The sequence below is a fragment of the Scomber japonicus genome, chromosome 12 (genome assembly GCF_027409825.1).
Source record: "Scomber japonicus isolate fScoJap1 chromosome 12, fScoJap1.pri, whole genome shotgun sequence".
Taxonomy (NCBI): Eukaryota; Metazoa; Chordata; class Actinopteri; order Scombriformes; family Scombridae; genus Scomber; species Scomber japonicus.
This window is the reverse complement of record NC_070589.1, coordinates 8,141,338-8,158,915: the sequence shown is the minus strand read 5'-3', so window position 1 is coordinate 8,158,915 and position 17,578 is coordinate 8,141,338. Positions and strand designations below refer to the sequence as shown.

The 17,578-nt window shown below is 38.9% G+C and overlaps 1 protein-coding gene across 1 annotated transcript; it reads right to left on the bottom strand.

Annotated features, from left to right (window-relative positions):
- Window positions 1-531: 531 nt before the first annotated feature.
- On the bottom strand, window positions 532-16,017 carry cop1 (COP1 E3 ubiquitin ligase). Its single transcript, XM_053329742.1, has 20 exons — window positions 15,424-16,017; window positions 15,233-15,292; window positions 14,269-14,366; window positions 12,907-12,971; window positions 12,667-12,786; window positions 7,472-7,540; window positions 7,271-7,330; window positions 6,987-7,066; window positions 6,501-6,564; window positions 6,029-6,143; window positions 5,733-5,868; window positions 5,163-5,306; window positions 4,971-5,079; window positions 4,747-4,828; window positions 4,518-4,634; window positions 3,202-3,319; window positions 2,988-3,112; window positions 2,530-2,690; window positions 2,135-2,179; window positions 532-1,193 (listed from the first exon to the last, which is right to left on the bottom strand). The coding sequence occupies exons 1-20, from the start codon at window positions 15,786-15,788 to the stop codon at window positions 1,176-1,178; spliced, it is 2,151 nt and encodes a 716-aa protein (XP_053185717.1). The 5' UTR covers window positions 15,789-16,017; the 3' UTR covers window positions 532-1,175.
- Window positions 16,018-17,578: the final 1,561 nt, after the last annotated feature.

Genomic DNA, 17,578 nt, shown 5'->3' with positions numbered 1-17,578 from the left:
GATTAAATCATAGAATGTTTGCGTTGATTGGCTGTGAGCAAGTTCATACAAATAGTCAGATTTTCTATCTCTGGGTGCAAAAAGGATCGATTGCAGGTTATCGTTTGACAGAAGATGTTTTGATACTACTTGGTATCGATTATTTCTGTTGTTCATCATTTAATGAGTACTCATACCCAGCCCTAGTCCCAGCACATCTTAGAATGTATTGGTGTTTATCAAATCCTCTCCAAGTGTCAAAGTCAACATGGATCACCACTCTACGGACACACAAGTTTTTAAATAATAATCAGAGTAATTCCATTGCTACTTTGAAAGCTAAATCTGATTCTGTGAGGTAAGAAGAAACAAGAATCCAGTTTCATGTTGCTTTGCAGATCAACACCGTAAATAGTATGAGAACTGTTGTTTTTTGTTCAAACAGAACTATCAGCACAGCAGAGAGGAATTTCGTGACAGTGAATTATTTAGATAATTTGCCGCTCTTCCTCAATTGCCGTTTCTAATGAACTGACGATACGCTTGACAGAATGAATTCATCATATTTATTAAAACTGGTTTGTCCCAATCTGGAAAAAAATAAACACACAAAAAAAAAACTACACATAAAGAGGGAAAACAAGAATGACAAACAATGAGGGGGGGGGGGGGGGGTAGGGGGGGGAGTTAAAAGCTTTATGTGAAGACATCATTTTTGCATGTCATTGACTCTTGTGCTTTGGCCTTTAAAAAAGGGAAATGCATCACACTAGTAGCATTTGGCTGGATTATACCCTTCAGGAGCGACAGCTTAATTAAAAAAAGGGTACAAGTTTTGATTTGACCTAAAACCATAAAGAGGTGTTCTATTGTAGCTGATATATCTTTACTGAAAAAGAAACAAAAATGCTTTCAAAAGTCTCTTGTTCCATTTTGTGCCCAAGCAAGGTCCTCAGTTCATCTTGCTGTAAAATGACAGCACATCTCCTTCTATACTGATGTACTGGTCCAAAGTCTTTCTGCTGTAGCTCATTAAAAATAAGACAGATTCCATTTATTCAGCTCTCCCGAAGGTGTCGGGCATCTGAGTTCAGCAGGCAGCCTGGCCTCTCTGTCCATCACATCAGACTGATTCTCAACCAAACAGAGAGAGGCTGAAGGTAGTTCTCATCACACTATGAAGATCCAGAGCGCCTTCAGACGAGCTCAAGCACCTGCACAGAGAGAAAAGACATGTTGATGCTGCTTAGATGGATATAAAAAGTCCAAAAGTGAAGACTAAGTGAAGACACAAAGCTTCTGAAATATGAAAATATAATTCATTGTCACTGTTATAGTGTGTGTTTTGTACAAACATCCAAAAATTACTGTTTTTATTGGAACTATGATCTGTGCAGGACCGCCAATAGCTCTGAAAGGCATCATTTGTAATATGAATGAGCCTTCACAGAAAAGTACGATAATAGCTGACATGCAGAAAAACACAGGCTTTTGCACTGGAACTCAAAGTATTGGTTGATTGATTGAAACTAACTGGCCTTGGTTTTGATCATTTGTCATTTTTCGAGCAAACTATGTCACAATCTAAGGTTGCACCTTTCCAGATGTGACGATTTGTGGTTTTTCAGTGTAAAAACTGAATATGTGGTGTAGGACTGTTGGTCAAACAAAATAAGACATTTCAATGTGTCACTGTGGGAATGTTTTGAAGACAAATTATATGTTATTATAACTGATATCACATATGGAATTGTTGGACAAATTGTGGGGCAACAATAACAGAGGGGTGCAAATAAGAATGATAATTCATTATTTACTAATCTTCTAAATATTTCTTGTTTCACAACTATTTTTTAAATAAAAATATTCATTATCATTTCAAATAGCCAAAAATGACATTAAAATTGCTCATTTGTTGAAACAGCAGTCTAGAACCTAAAGAAAAACTATTACATAAGACAAAGAAAAGCAGCAAATCCTCAGATTTGAGACATTTTCTGTTGGAAAAATGACTTTCAATAATTATTACAATACTGTAATTGTCTATAAAAAAATGAAGCTCTAACTAGACAGGACTGTAGTTCGTAGTTCACCACAGTAGTCTGGCAACTGAAGCAACAGGCCTGTGGTTATTATTAAGTGTTGAAATACAAACCTTGATTGTTCCTTGACTGTTTGCAGCGATTAATACATTTGACTCCTGGAAAAAAAAGAAAGTATTATTAATAAAAAGGTCAACACAGTGAAAGTGACTTCATGGATATTTCATTAACTAAAGGACAATATTAGAAAAAATGTGAATGTGACAATAATCAAAATAGGAACCTATTATAAATCAATTGCTTAATTCCTTCTATTGAACTGATCTAGTTTCTACCCATCACAATACCACTTAGGGTGAAGACACAGGCTGACGGCTCAAACACACTTTCAACTTAACAAGAGCTTGTGTGCATTATTCTGACATGTTCTGTTTCCTATGAGCAGAGAGCAATAACTTACCAGCTGGTCTAATATTGAACAAACAATAAAATAATGAGATGAACTCACTCCATCAGGCAGCGCCCTCCAGCAGACAGCACTGACAAACTCGTTGGTGTCGTCTTCCTTTTTGTCCTTATCCAGGACACTTTTCACTGTGTCGAACTTGAATGTTAAAAGTGTCTTGGAAAGTCCTTTGTAGTATAGGTACAGGGAATTGTTCTCACTGCCTGCATACACACACACACACACACACACACACACAAACAAACAGGTGATGTATTGACATTAAGAGAAAGCTGAATTACTCATTCATTTTCAACAAATCGATAAAAATGTTTTGCGTGATTAATGCGTCACTCACTATGTCGTGGAGCTGTTCACTTCACATGTGGAGCCAGTATTTATCTATTACTTTTTATCCGATTCATCGAAAAAATTATCGACCGATTACTCGATTATTAAAATAATCGTCAGTTGCAGCCCTGGCTGATATACTCTCAGGTTGATTCACAGTAAATGCTTACCACAGGCTACGTAGTCTCCATTGGAGGCCAGACCCACAAAGTTCTTCTCGTTGATGTGACCCTTGAAGGAACGCAGGCAGTGAGGTTTGTTGACATTCCATAGCTTCAGCTGACTGTCTGTTGACCTGTCGTATAAAGAGTTTTAACACAGAATGAGTCTAACATGTGAGGCATCGATTTGAACCCCCACCCCCTTCGATATAAGCAGACTTACGCAGAAACGATTTCCTCTCCGTTGACAAACTTGGCGTAGGACACAGCTTTTCGGTGGCCTTTGAACACCATGATCGGCTGTTTAGTGTTGCGTAGATCGTAGTAGTGAACACAATGGTCTGTGAGCAAGAGAAGAAGAAAATAGTCCTGAAGAAGCCGTTTCTGGTTTGGTTTGGTGTCCTCTAGGGATGCAATGACTTATTTCAGACCTTGTTTTGTTTCTTTTTTGAGAGGGGAGTTCTGGGTTTTATTGAATAAAAGATAATGTGGAATATCAAGAACATTGAAGAAGACCATGAAGATAGATTACACAAAAATAAACAGTAGACTGGTCCTCAGCATTAATAAGTAAACAAAATCACCATATTTCCTCTAATAGTGTCCAGGGCCTTTATTTACCTCAACTTGCAGAGGGTACCAGGCTGGTTTATATTGTATATTCTAATTCCCTCTGTTTGTTTCATATTTTAGTATGGCATGCAACACTGGAGATGGAACCGAGTCATGGGACTGTGGATGTTTGTGTCATGGTATCAGTCTCTGTATCAGTATCTCTGGTGTTTTCCGTAACTTCTTAACATGTCAGGTCATGTCAATGCCATACCCAGTAACCACAAGGCAGGTAGCCACAAGGAACTGGTGGTGTAAAATCTTTGTTGACGCTTGCTAAAATATGTTTTTCTAACAAGTTATGTGCTGCTGGCTTGTAGTAGAGTCGGAGATTTACTCCTGACAGTAAACCAACAACTCTACGGTCAAGGAGGGGTTTCCTTTTCCTAGGCTTAGTGGACTTGGACCTCAGAGACACAGAGAATGGGGTAAATAAGCCAGGGCAATTCACCGCTGGATAACACTGAGCTCTGTTCATCCAATGTTCATCACTCTAAGGACTGTTTCTGTGTACAACAATTCAACAGTACTACAATCCTTATATCTCCCTTGGGAAAGTTATGAATGAAGATTTCAGAAGTTTGTCTGGACCACCGGAGTCTGTGTGACCACAGAAGAATTTAGAAGTCTACAAGGACAAATGCAATGGTGTGAGGTGTTTGTGCCATGTCAGAGCACAACAATAATATGACACCGCAGTAGGGGAAAACAAGTTTATCTGTCTGTGATGTAGAAGACGTCTGGCTTGTTTTTTATTTCACTATGGACTTGTAAACCTAGAAGTGTTTATAAAAAAACCCCCCAAAAACACCCTTGACCTGGATGTAAAGTCATTTTGCATCTAAATCTGCTGATACACTGCATTACACAAAGAAGGAAAAAAAAACCCATCTTCCAGTAAAAACCTGAAGCTAATTCTTATCATACCTGCACAGCCAAAGGCCAGATGATACCTGGAGGTAGGACTGAACTTAACACAACAGACATTGGCCTTGGCCTCGATGCTGGCCACAGAGTTGTCAAGATTGGTTGACCATAACTTCACTGCAAAACAACAACAGGAGAACAATTCATGATGGGTGAAAAGAGGTTGTAAAAGAAGCTTGAAAGTGGGACGTGATTTCTGTCTGATAACCTGTCAGACAGACTCGGTTACCTTTAGCGTCATCAGAACCGGAGGCTAAGAGCTTAGGGTCCATCAGATTGAAGTCAACACTCCAACACCTTTTTTCGTGTTCCTGAAAATAAAGCGACAGAAATCTTTAAAAAGGTCACCATGGCAACATTGTTCATGAAATGGATAGTTTAAACCGAACCATCCATTTGGTCGAACATGGAATTGACCAGTATTGGCAATGCTCTAGGACTTGGGTATCATACCTGGTAGACCTTGGATCTGTGGCCGGTGAACCCATCCCACAGGATGACGGTACCCTCATAGTCACTGCTGGCCAGAAGGTTCTTGTGATAACTGCTCCAGCTGATACAGCTATGAAAAAACAAATTTGGGATTAGAGCATTGAACTTCACCCCTCCTCATATTCTTAGAAAGATCATTAGTTAGTTATTTACCTGATTTTGGAATTGCAGGTCATTTCATTGACAGGATAATGAATGTCCACTGCATCCTGGATCACAGTGCCATACTCAAACACCTTGATCTTCTTGGTCACACCAGCGATGGCAAAGTAGTCACAGTCACGGTCAAACTCAATACTGAAACACAGGTGAGAACACAGTCACTGACAGTAGACTGATCAAAATCACCCTAGAATAAACATATCCATGCATTTTCCACAGTTTATAATAGATAACACACTATTGTGATAAAAACGTTGTGCTATTGAAAAGGAAAAAAAAGTTAAATATATATGAAACTAACATTGTGCTAGGGACATTTTTAATCACAGATTGGTTATTGCTTAAGACAGTATGTATACTTAAGAAAGTATGAATTTAGACTTTGACCAGACTGGTTTTATTCAAGTCACACAATTCTGTTCAATTATTTCAGGAGAACATCATTTCTATAATTTCACCATGTGACTAACGCAGGCTTGTTCAGAATCTTGTTTGTGACACACTGAGTCATTAAAGATTGAAGCTGCCAGGTGTATCAGACCATGCTTTGCCTCATCATACCTGGAGACAATACTGGAGCCGTTGTAAAGGTCACTAGCGTAGGAGAGGGTGGCCAGCGGCCGCACAGAGTTGTATCGGGTGAACTTGGAGAGACACTCCATGAAGTCATCCAGCTGGTTTAAGTTCCTGCCTTCATCTAAAAAGAAAACACCAGACATGCACTGTAAATCCTGCTATTAAACATCTATGCAATACATTCTCATTTTAACATCAAGTCTACATCTACAGGTGCTGGTAGTCTGGTTGCTGTTGTACTAGGAGGAGAACACTGATGGCGTTTACCGCAGGATTACTACCTGTGATGCGCGACATTTTATTGGAGAAGTAGCATTGCTCCAGGTCGTCAAAATGAGCCGTCAGCCGTTTCCTCCTTGACGCCAGAGTGCTGTTGTACCAGGTCTGTCTTTTTCCCTGTTAGACAGTGCAGTCAAATTAGGTTTCTAAAAGTCCACCAGTCATACCAACATTTACACTGTTAGAAGGACTTATAATATAAAAAGGGCTGATTTTTCTGAGTATATGGGTCCTGATTTTAACGATATTGATTCCATGCCAAAAACTTCCCTACATGTTTGTTTTAGGAAGAATTGAAATTCATATTGCAACACATTTGTATCTCTATTTTCTTTCTGTGGAATCATTTTAGGGACTAAAAAAAAAAAACTTCAATCAAGCAAGATCTTGATGAAAAGAACAGGAATGACTTTCAAACAAGGTTGCAAATGAGTAAAAACAGCAGCTGTGTTTATGTATGCGTTTATGACTGACCTGGGCTGTTCCACCAAATCCAGGAGGCTGACTGTAGTCTGGTGGCTCCATAATACTACTACAGCTACTCAACACACACACACACACACACACACACACACACACACACACACACACACACACACACACACACACACACACACACACACACACACACACACACACACACACACACACACACACACACACACACACACACACACACGTAAGTACATGAGATTTGATAGTTTAGCTATAATAAAAAATAATGATAGATAAATACAAATGAGAGGAGAGCCGAAGGTACAGCTTAATAAACATACAGAAAACTGCTGTTGTCATTCAGGATAAAAAGCAAAACATTTCAATCAAGGAAGCGCAGATCTGTGCTGGGAATTAGTTTCTATTTTTGAAATAACTAAATAAATTAAATTAAATAAAAAAAAGGCAGAATGGTGTTTGTGCAGTCATGCACGATAAAGATAATTAGTCAAGGGTCATTTGTACCTGGGTGCTGGTGAGGGAGCCTCGACATTAGGCACGGTACACTCTGCTTCCATCATTGGAGAGTACAGCCCGCTCATTTCCTGGAAAAACACACACACGCACGCAAATAACATGTTTGGCTTTCGAGATGAAGAGAAGGTTTCTGTTTTATCCTTTGGCGATATAACGCATGTTCATAGTCATGCTGCAGCACCGCTCCTCTACCTTTCCCAATGAGAATACACTGTGAATTCAACGTTTGGTAACGCATCTTTCGACTAGAAGGTGAGCTGCCGTTGCCTTACCTCGACACGTTTAATGTCCTCTTCGAGGAAGTTGAGTTCTTTCTGTAGTTGCTCCAATTGCTGTTGACAGAACCAAAAATGCACATAAATAAAACCACATTTTATGACTTATGTTGTTTTTTTTTTTTATTTTCTTATATTTGTACAACATTGAAGCAGCAATGTATGGATAATTTGGAGATTGTATAGAAATAAGAGCACCTCTCTCTTGTTTCTCCTGGCTTCTTTAAGGAACTCCATGAGGATTTGTCTCTGAGCTGCTTGGGATTCCTGGTGGAGAGACAGACATCGTACATGATCTCACACAACTACAAGTAAAGCTGCACATTATTTTTGCTTATCTGCTGAAAAGATCATAAAAATAGTATAAAAATGTTAAGCCCCTCGATGGGAAAGACAAAGAGCACAGATTCTCATATTCACATCGACTGCACTTCCACTCAGACTAAACCCTGTTGTGCAGAAAAAAAGACCGAGAACATTTGGAGTCATTTAACAAAAATGTAACATATTTGGGCACATGAAAATCAACTGACACCTGAGAATACCCATCTCATTGCTCTGCTACTCAAAACCAGGCACAGATCATTGTATGATAATTTAAGCTCAACTACAGGAAACAATCCCAAACCCAAGTGTTTATAGGGTGTTGGGAGTCTAATGTTGACATCTGTGGCCAGAGGTTTCTCATGCTTCAAATGCCTAGAATAGTAAAATTTACCAAGGGCAGGAAGTAAAGTCAAATTTTGGATTAATGGTCATATTTGGTGGTTTAAGCTAATACAAACAGCAGTGGAAGTAAGCTACGACAACAACTTAAGAGATATTATCTTTTAAGAGCTTGAAACCCCACCACAAAACTTCAAAAATCTGTAACATTTGTAGAAAACACATGAGGAATAGAGTCTAATACTTCCAAAGAAGATCTGCTGAAAAACACACACAAACTGCTGATTCTGTCTGTGTATCTCATTATATTTGAGAATGCTGACACTGTCAAAAAAAAGAAAGAAAAAAGAAAAAAGATGGACTGTTTCTTTAAGTTGCAACCTCTTTAAAAACAAGCAAAGCAAAAAAACATTGGCGTCCGCATAGAAAGCCAAACCAAATTTTTACCTCTAAATAAAGACATGCATTCTGGGATACTTTGCTGTCCCCATTTCAAACGACCAATGTCCATCACTCAGTCAGTCAGTCAGTCGATGACTCAATGATGGACACACATTGGGGTTTTGGTAGAGCTGGCGCTGCTGTTGCGGTCCAGCCAAAAATATTAAAAGCAGCTGAAGTGAATTCAGTGAATGAGCCAGATGAACTATTTCAGCAGGAAGATAAACACAGACTATTTTCATCTGAATCCCAATCACCATGTTCCAAAAATCACACGACTATCAGAGAAGCATCACTGAGGATCAGTAAAGCAGTGGATAGTGTGGTCAGTTAAGGCTGTGTGAGATATTTATATATATGTAACTATTTATTCATTGTATTAATATCATCACGTGTCCTCTTGGTTGTCCACTATTTTATTTTATTATTTACTATTATATTTGATCATATATCTTTTTATCTTTTATTTGATTTGTTTCTGGCAATGTTGAATTTTTACATTTTTATCATACCTCTGCTGTTCCCTCATTGGAGATTCATGAGAATTCTGACTGTTTCCTCCTTTCCTGTTTTTGTTGAGTCATAATTTATAACATGGTTATTTAATTGTGTGTGTGTGTGTGTGTGTGTGTGTGTGTGTGTGTGTGTGTGTGTGTGTGTGTGTGTGTGGGGGGGGCTGTTGATAGTCAGAGTCATTTCTGTTCCAACTGGTATGAGAAAACTGAGTGACTGAATATGAGTTTCTAGTGATTCTCTCACTTCACAGCAATGGAAGGATGAACTGCCCACAGTGGTAGTGCACATGGGGGACAATTAGGGATGAATCAAGACTCAGACTGATCAGCAGAATCATCATCTGGTATCAATAAAATCTTATCAATTCACCTCCCTAGGGACAATACAGTCAGATCAAATAAAGCTGCACTTTATGATTAGAGCACATTTGTATGCTGCTCTCCTCCTGAAGAAGAAATTGTGCTGTTGTTGTGGTGTTCCAGGACACGAGCCTAAAAAGTTTTGTTTTTATGCCCCTGCTTCACCCGAGCTGCAGCTCTGACGTTGGAGCAGCTGCTGTTGCTCTGAGGATGAAAATAAGACCTCCATCTATAAACTGTGGTCTGAAAACATCCAGTGGAAAGCCATCAATGTTTCCCTAATAAACACCTTTTTTTTTTCTTTATGCTCATGCGATTTCCAAAACTAAAGCTCCAGATGAGATTTTGTGTTTCTTGAACACAGACCTTGGAGTCAGGTTTAGATTACAGGATAAGGTTCGTGAGTTAATGAGCCTCATTTACTAATATGTACTAATATGTGGTGTAATATGTGTTTTTACACACGAAATAAGTCCAGCTCAAAGTTACCATTGGATTTATGACACGTGCGCACCAGACAATGTTGTTCTTAGTCAGTGAATTAGAATCCTATTATTGGTAATTAGCACACTAGCACGCCCCCATTTCTCTATGTAAGGAAAGCTCTGTTGGGGCGGTGCAATAGTGGAGAAAACTGTCACTCACTGCAGAGACAGCTTGAGCTTGTATTCTCTGGCCTTTAACTCTGTTTAATCTGTTTTATTTGTTATCTGATTTCTTAGGGTTTGAAATTTGTTCTTGTATTTTGCTCTGTCTATGCTTGTATGCGTGTACGTATGCCTGCCTTTGTAAAGCACTTTGGTGCAAAATTTGTTTGCTTTTTAAAGTGCTATAGAAATAAAATAACTTGAAACTTAAAGAGGACATTGTGGTAAACATGTGGAAAAGCTTTACTGCTGGTGGTTAGAAGCCAGAAAAGGCAGAATGAGCTGAACATGTCACTGGCAGTCTTATATACAGCCTGCATATGTGCTGCACCACTAATATAGTACGGCTGTAACTAAATTAAAAGTTGGTAAGTGTGGAACTGATCTAAATAAATCTTCACTTCTGTGCCAGGTGCACATCGTGTTTCATCTGTGCCCACAACAGACATATTAACCAGCTGTATATATCACAGCCTCATCTGATCTGATGTTGTCACATTCATATATGGACATGTGCCTATATAAGCTATGTTATTGTTAAGTTGTTAAATGTCATTACATTTATGGTGATGTTTATGGATTACAACATCTATATAAATAAATTGTATATTATTAGGAATTTCATAACTAGGATTTTAAAGCTTTATGTGTGCTATCACTATAAGAGAGTGCTGAAGGGACACATTCTAAGTCAACAGGAAAGACTGGTGTCCACTTCTTTTCTTGTGAGCCATTTTCATTTCATGCAGCTGGTCAAAAACAAGAAAAAAGGGATGTTTTATACTTTCAGAGTAAGCTTTTTATTGCCAGTGTAATCCAGGAAACACACGGTGTGTGTGTGTGTGTGTGTGTGTGTGTGTGTGTGTGTGTGTGTGTGTGTGTGTGTGTGTAAGTATTACAGAACACCAACATTTAACTCGTGACTCTTTCAACACATCCTGAAACACAGGACACTGCATGTATATTTATGGTACAACTGCTAATCCAAGATATAGCATTGCTCACTGAATCAGCTGGGAGAGCAACTGATAAACCTCCTCATACTGTAGATGCGCTAGTATAAAAACTCCCATAATTATACCTACAGAGTGATGTAAAACATTCACATTTCTATAGAACTCCCTTGTCATCCTTTCAAAACAAAAGTGGAGGTTTACAAAAATGTGTTCATGATTTGAATATTTCATAATAATGAATAAATTCTCATTTCTTATTGTGTAGATAAGCAATCAAAGCATTCCTGATATCAGTTCTAACCTCTGATTTAATGTCCATGGCATCTACACTACTTTCATGATTAATTAGTGTCTGAAATGTTGATTTGCTGCTCACTGTTCAGTGAACTGTTTAGTGTTTATTATAGAGCAGCCATGTGCAAACTCTTCCATAAAGGGCTGTGTGCTGCAGGTGTTTGTCTCAAGCAATCAAGAGCACACATGATTTGACCAATCAACTGTCTGAAGACTGAGCTCAGCTGATTAAATGAGTGAAGCCTGGTGTGCTCCTGATTGGTTGGAATGAAAACATGCAGCTGCATGACACCTTTATGCAGTAGTTTGCACATTGTACAACCCTCAAATGTAAGATCAGGTCAAATTTGACCCTGAACAGTATATAATGGTTAAGTGACTGTGTGTCTTTCTACCTTTAACCCTTATATACTGTTCAGGTTCAATTTGACCCATTTTAACATTTGAAAGCAACTAAAAACACATAAATGACATTATTTAAGCCTGAAATTTCATGACTTTTCCTACAGTGGCCTAGAATGCCCAAAAATGGAAATATTTTTAAAATTATGAATATTAGTGCAGCTGGTATACATTTTTGCACACAGAGGTTGTTGAAGGTGGAGCCTGCCGCTCAAATGTTGTTGCATCCTTCACTTTCAGTAAATCAACTACTGATTATGGCTGTTATGTGTTAAGGAAATCTTATATCTAATCTGTTTTTCTGATGTAGTATGTACAAATCGTGCGGATAATGTACTCTCTCTCTGAATGTGTGTTTGAATGAACTGTCTGGGTAAATAGCGCTAAATTCAATGACTAGTCATAAACAAACAATGTTAAAAAACATGGGACAGTAAATAAAGTTTGAACTGTTTGTCTGTAGTACAACTCAGGACAGACACTGATTGATTGCTTATGTAACCATCTCTGTCATTAGTATATTTAAAGGCCAGTCTCACAGTCAACAGGTGTCCAGACTCTTGACGGCATCTAGGCTGAGAGAGGCTGCACCTTATTCGGCCGAATAACGAGACCCTGTCTATGTATGTTGGCTTCTGTTGTTGTTTGTTTCAAATTGACTTGATACACTGTAATAAGTTCTTTCAATTTATGATTGGGCTCAGTGTTGTTATCAGTGTTGATTCTGCAATTATTATTCCTCACCACAGAGCAAAGTATTTTTGCCACCACATTATGTTCTTATTTTAGATAACATAAGATCATAATATAGTGTGATTGTGAGTATAATGGTGTCAAATGTAATGAAAACATGAACACAATATACATTGGCGATTCAAACTTTGACATAGGCACTAATTATAAAGGAATACTTAAGCTGGGTCAGAATATGAACAGTATGTAAGGGTTAACATAAAAAATAACTGCTTGTGAGTCATCTGTGCCTCATTATAACTTTATACCTTTCATCGTAGAGTACTGCTCAAACCAGTGTGAGTTTTTAACGGCCAAAATGAAAGAAACGTTTGGAAGAGAATGAAGAGAAGAGGATAAAAAGCACGTCTTTTACTCACCGCCTCCAGCTGCTTTTTCTTCTGAACCAGCAGCTCCAGCATCAGATTGACGTTGGCCAGGTCCAGGTTCTCTTGGTCAGGACTCAACACGTCCTGGAAGACCTGCCACCTGGACCCATTCTGCAGGGTCACAGACACTGATTAGTAAACACTTCAACTTTCCTAATAATGTGAGAATAAAAATCAGTGTGTGTGAGAGAGAGAGAGAGAAACAAACAATTATGTGTGTTATACACTTACAGGATGATCTAATTTTAGTCTCTTCTCCTCCGACCTCTGTTTCTGTTTAAGGATCAGTTCGTTCACTGGGAAATGGTGAGATCAGGAGGGGTAGGTGGTGGTGGTGAGAGAGGGAAAAACTCAATAAGTAAATGACAGAAACAAAACCAGAGTGTGACTTAAACAACAGAGGAGCAGCTGTGAAACTTTGAGTGAGCGAGTTTCCTTGCTTCATGATAGACTGTGATTAAAAAGGACACACAGGTCGCTTTCATAGCAGTTTTTTCAGTATCACTGGAATCTGTCCTGTGCAGCATGTGATAACATAAGCTGAGCCATTTATACATAAACATCACGTGTTTATATATAACATAGGTTCTTTTTTTCTTGATTTTTAAAAATCTTTTCTCAGTGGATTACTTTTAAATTCACGGAGAGTCCAATTAATCCTTTTATAAGTTTAGCAAGCTTCACTTCAAGAGCAGTATCATGTGTAAAACCTTGTTCTGATTTGAGCAGAATGACATGAAGTGCTTGACCAAACCTCACTCACTGACAATATTAAATCATAGGTGATGTTCACACCTAGCGTCTCCAGTGACCGCTTGTGATCAAGATGTCATTTCCACCGCTCTACATGCAAATCAATCGTGCATCATTTCTGTTTTCAAAGAACAAATATCTTGTTGTTATTTTTTTTAAGTGGCGGGAGGCAGCGACACCCTTCCTGTGTCTAGTCTATCCAAAAATAAAAGAAAAAAGAAGAAATCTGTAGAGACCAAAAACAAAACTCTTCAGCTTGAGTGGAAATCAGACAGCGTGTTTTGTGTGTACTACGTCCACAAGAATTCAGTTCGCTTGTTGTTGTGACTGCTTCTTGTTTTGCACGTTAATACGACGCCACTGGCACGTGACAGAGTGCATACTTCACTTAGGTGGAGGACGTCGGTTAGGTAGACAGACCTTCAGTGTGGCCCAAGGACACTTTCATGTACACAGATGAAACTATGAGGCCATATGCAGGCAAGAATGTGGTCTGAGTGATCAGATCTCAATGCGTCTCGGGTGCATTCACACCTGTCCATTTGTGATCAGATGCATTTTACTGTCAGGTGTAAACAGGGTCATGATTCCATTTCACTAAACATTAATATACTAAATTTCCCTCTCACTTTATCATAGTAGCAAATGTAAAAATGTCATATTAATTCATTTAAATGTGTTGATTCTAAAAATGTAGGACAATGGATGTGCACCAAGGCAACTAACAGACAATTATATCATATGTTTATGGGACCAGCACTGTAAAAACTGTTTCATTTCAGCCGTTTTCTGATCATCTGGAAAATAACAAATCCCCACTTCAGCCTTTTAAACACCTACCAAGAAAGTTTGGGTAAAGCTGATCCACATTATCGACGATATAATTACACTTTGGACACCTGTTGCTGTCCTCCAGACTCTGGCGAATACACTTGAAGCTGCGGGAGAGGGAGAAGAAGGGTTTGTGTTAAAATACATAGATTTTGGAGAGAATTTCATGTTAACACTTGAACCATTTCATCCTTTCCTTACAGTATTTCGGTCTGTTTGACACCTGAACTCTAGCATGTACCCATCCACACACAACGACTTCACTCACATGACCATACCTGTTAAATACTCATATTTTGCAAGGGGTAAAACATGATGTAAAGACTGGCTTATATGTTAAAGAGGGGACATACATAAGGCAGGGTTCCCACACATTTTTGCCAATGCATTTTCAAAACTTTTCCGTAATATTTTACCCCATTTCCATGACTTAATTTAAGTAGTTTAACAAAGGGTCCTCCCCCAGAACACCTTTAACAGAGTATTCTAGTCCCTTTTAACAGGTGTTTTGACACTTTGATCTAACTAAATGATGGTGCATATTAGAACATATTAAAAAGTTAAAAGTGTAGAAGTTGACGATTAGTATATTCATATTAAATTAATCTACTGATTTTTGACATGGTAAAAGTTCAGGGGGCAGGTTCATGCAGCCTGACTTATATCGATTATCGATTTCCAAAACATTCACCTAATTCCAAACCATTTCCAGGCCTGGAAAACAGTTTCTAATTTCATAGCTTTTGCAGGAATTTCATGACCATGGGAACCCTGATAAGGCTTTTAAACTTTGCTGAGGTGTAGAGGAACCAGTAAGTGTATTTAAGAAGTTGAGGAAACTGCTAAAAATGAGGAAATATCTAGAGGAAGGTGAAAGTCTTTGTTTATGACTATGTTAAAAGTTAAATATGAGGGAGCAGTTTTCTACAGCAAGGTGTGTTATATTTCCAGTGTAAACGACTACAACACTTACCAGAAACTGTGCCCACACTTTGTCATGTGCGCCTCTTCTATCATTTCGAAACAAATGGGACTGAAAACAAACAAACAAACAAAACAATTTAAACGAGTGTCAAAAAAAATCAGCTTTCAAACTTTTACAGCAGCTACAATACAACCTAACAGCTAAATGTAAGCTACACTTTTAGACAAGAAAAAACTAACCAGACAAAATCGTTGCTTTTATCTTCGTATGAATTTAAGAGGCCGTTGTAAAGGGGGGCTTGGTGGAGGGACTTCTTCCTGCTACCAGAGGACGCAGAGGGTCGGCTCAGAGAAGCGAAGCCTCCCCGGGACGACGGCACGGCAGCCAAAGTTGGCACCGACACGCTGCCCTCGCCGCCGGCTCCTGTCGAGGTCCGGGAGGGCACAACATTTCCAGCGCTGTTACCATTACTTGTGACTGCGCTGCTGCTCCCACCGACACCGGTCGTGTTCCCGGTGCCTCCTCCTGTGCTGCTGCTGCTACTTGTGCTGGGCACTGAACTCGCCCCGCCGGCGCCCTGCTGTGACCGGTTGCTTGACATCATACAGGACCGACTAGAAACTCCCCAAAATCCGCTGCGTTGCTGTTCAAAGCATCCGGACGGCGCTGCTTATTCGGCTACTTTAGCAGACAGGCTAGCTAGTCGACTTGCTTATGTGCTAGCATCCTGGGAGAAAGCAGCAGTGTGACCAAACATTCAGCGTTTTTTAAAGTCACCTGTCGGTGTCTGCCTCGCTTCTGTCACTGACGGGACTATGTAAAAACTACAGTAGTATAAAAGAGAAAAAGACACGGACATTGAAACGGCCAGTAAAAAAACACAACTGCGTTGTCCAGGAGATTAGCCGGCTAGCAACTGTTAGCTACGAAGTGGAATCTCTTCAGTTTCCTCGATTACCCAGGTAGCCAGTGTCCGCCGGCTTTCACGCAGCGCCCTCTAGTGAGCAGGAGTGCAACCGCGCCCATAGAAATATCCACACAGCGGTCACTGTGGTTAAATCAGTGGCTCACAAACTGGGGTTCGGGGCCCCCACAAAGAGTCGCTGGATAAATCTAAGGGGTCACGAGATGATTGTGCAGGATAGAACAACAAAAAATAAATACATACATTAAAAAAAATTAGACACACATAATATATATATTTTGTTTAAAACTTTCCACTTTTTTTTTTTTTAATTTTACCTTAAATATAAATTACTACATTCCCCCCATCAAGTCTTTAAGATAAAATGTATTCTTTATTGATCCCCCCCTGGGAGAAATCATGGGAGAAATTCAAATTAACATAGCAGCACAGTGGAAAAAAGTCGAAGCATAAGGGTGAAAGTGTACTAAAAATAGGATCAACAATAAATAAGACAAAATAGGATGAAATAAATAAAATACTAGAAACAGTACACTGGATCTTTGTGTAAATAAATCTGCAATATATAAGTGTGTAATATGCAGAAGTTCCTGATATTATATACATGTGAATGTTCCTGAGATTCACATAGAGACTCTCATACTGATAAAAATGAATGTGAAATGTGCAGAAAATCTGAGACATGTGCAATGTTCCTGGGATAAAGTAAATACACTCATGCATACTGTTGAACATGTGTAGCATCAGTCTTTTTTTGACTGTGAGTGTTTGATGTGTGGTTTGAGTCTTAATCCCAGTCCTAGTCAGTGGAATGGGAGGTACTGGGAGCTGTGGTGTTGTGCAATCTAATACAAGTCCTCTTTTGTTTGACTGGTAAAATTGACAAACTGTCTTTGGCATTATACTGTATTTTATGTTGTTTGACTGGACTCCATTATATTGTAAAGTCATTTGAATGTAGCTATCAGTGGACTTCTGAGCTTTGAACTCATACCTGAATCTGATACTGTTAGAAGCTCAGAAAAAGAAAGTGAATCTTTAAATTGAGACTATGTTTTCACAGATACATGCAATCCAATATAACACCTCAAAACACAGCCTGCAGACATGAAATGAAGCCAACACACAAAGGAAGTAAAACAGTCGTCTCTCAGCAAGAACAGTTCAACTCCTGCATTTATTGATGGCTCATAGTACCTCCCACTCCCACTAAAAAAGACTGAGGCTGTCCTTACTTGAATCCAAGAAACACTGAACTTTACTTTGTAAATCCCAGGAACATTGCACTCTTGTATATAGTATCAGAAATGTATGTATATTGCAGATTTATATAATTGCAGATTATTTTATACAGAGATTTTTGTATATTTTATTTGATCTCATTTTATTGTTATCACTTTCACCATTACGTGGCTAATGTGTCAGTTTTTGAATTTCTCTCTAGGGGGTCAATGACGATATCTCACCTT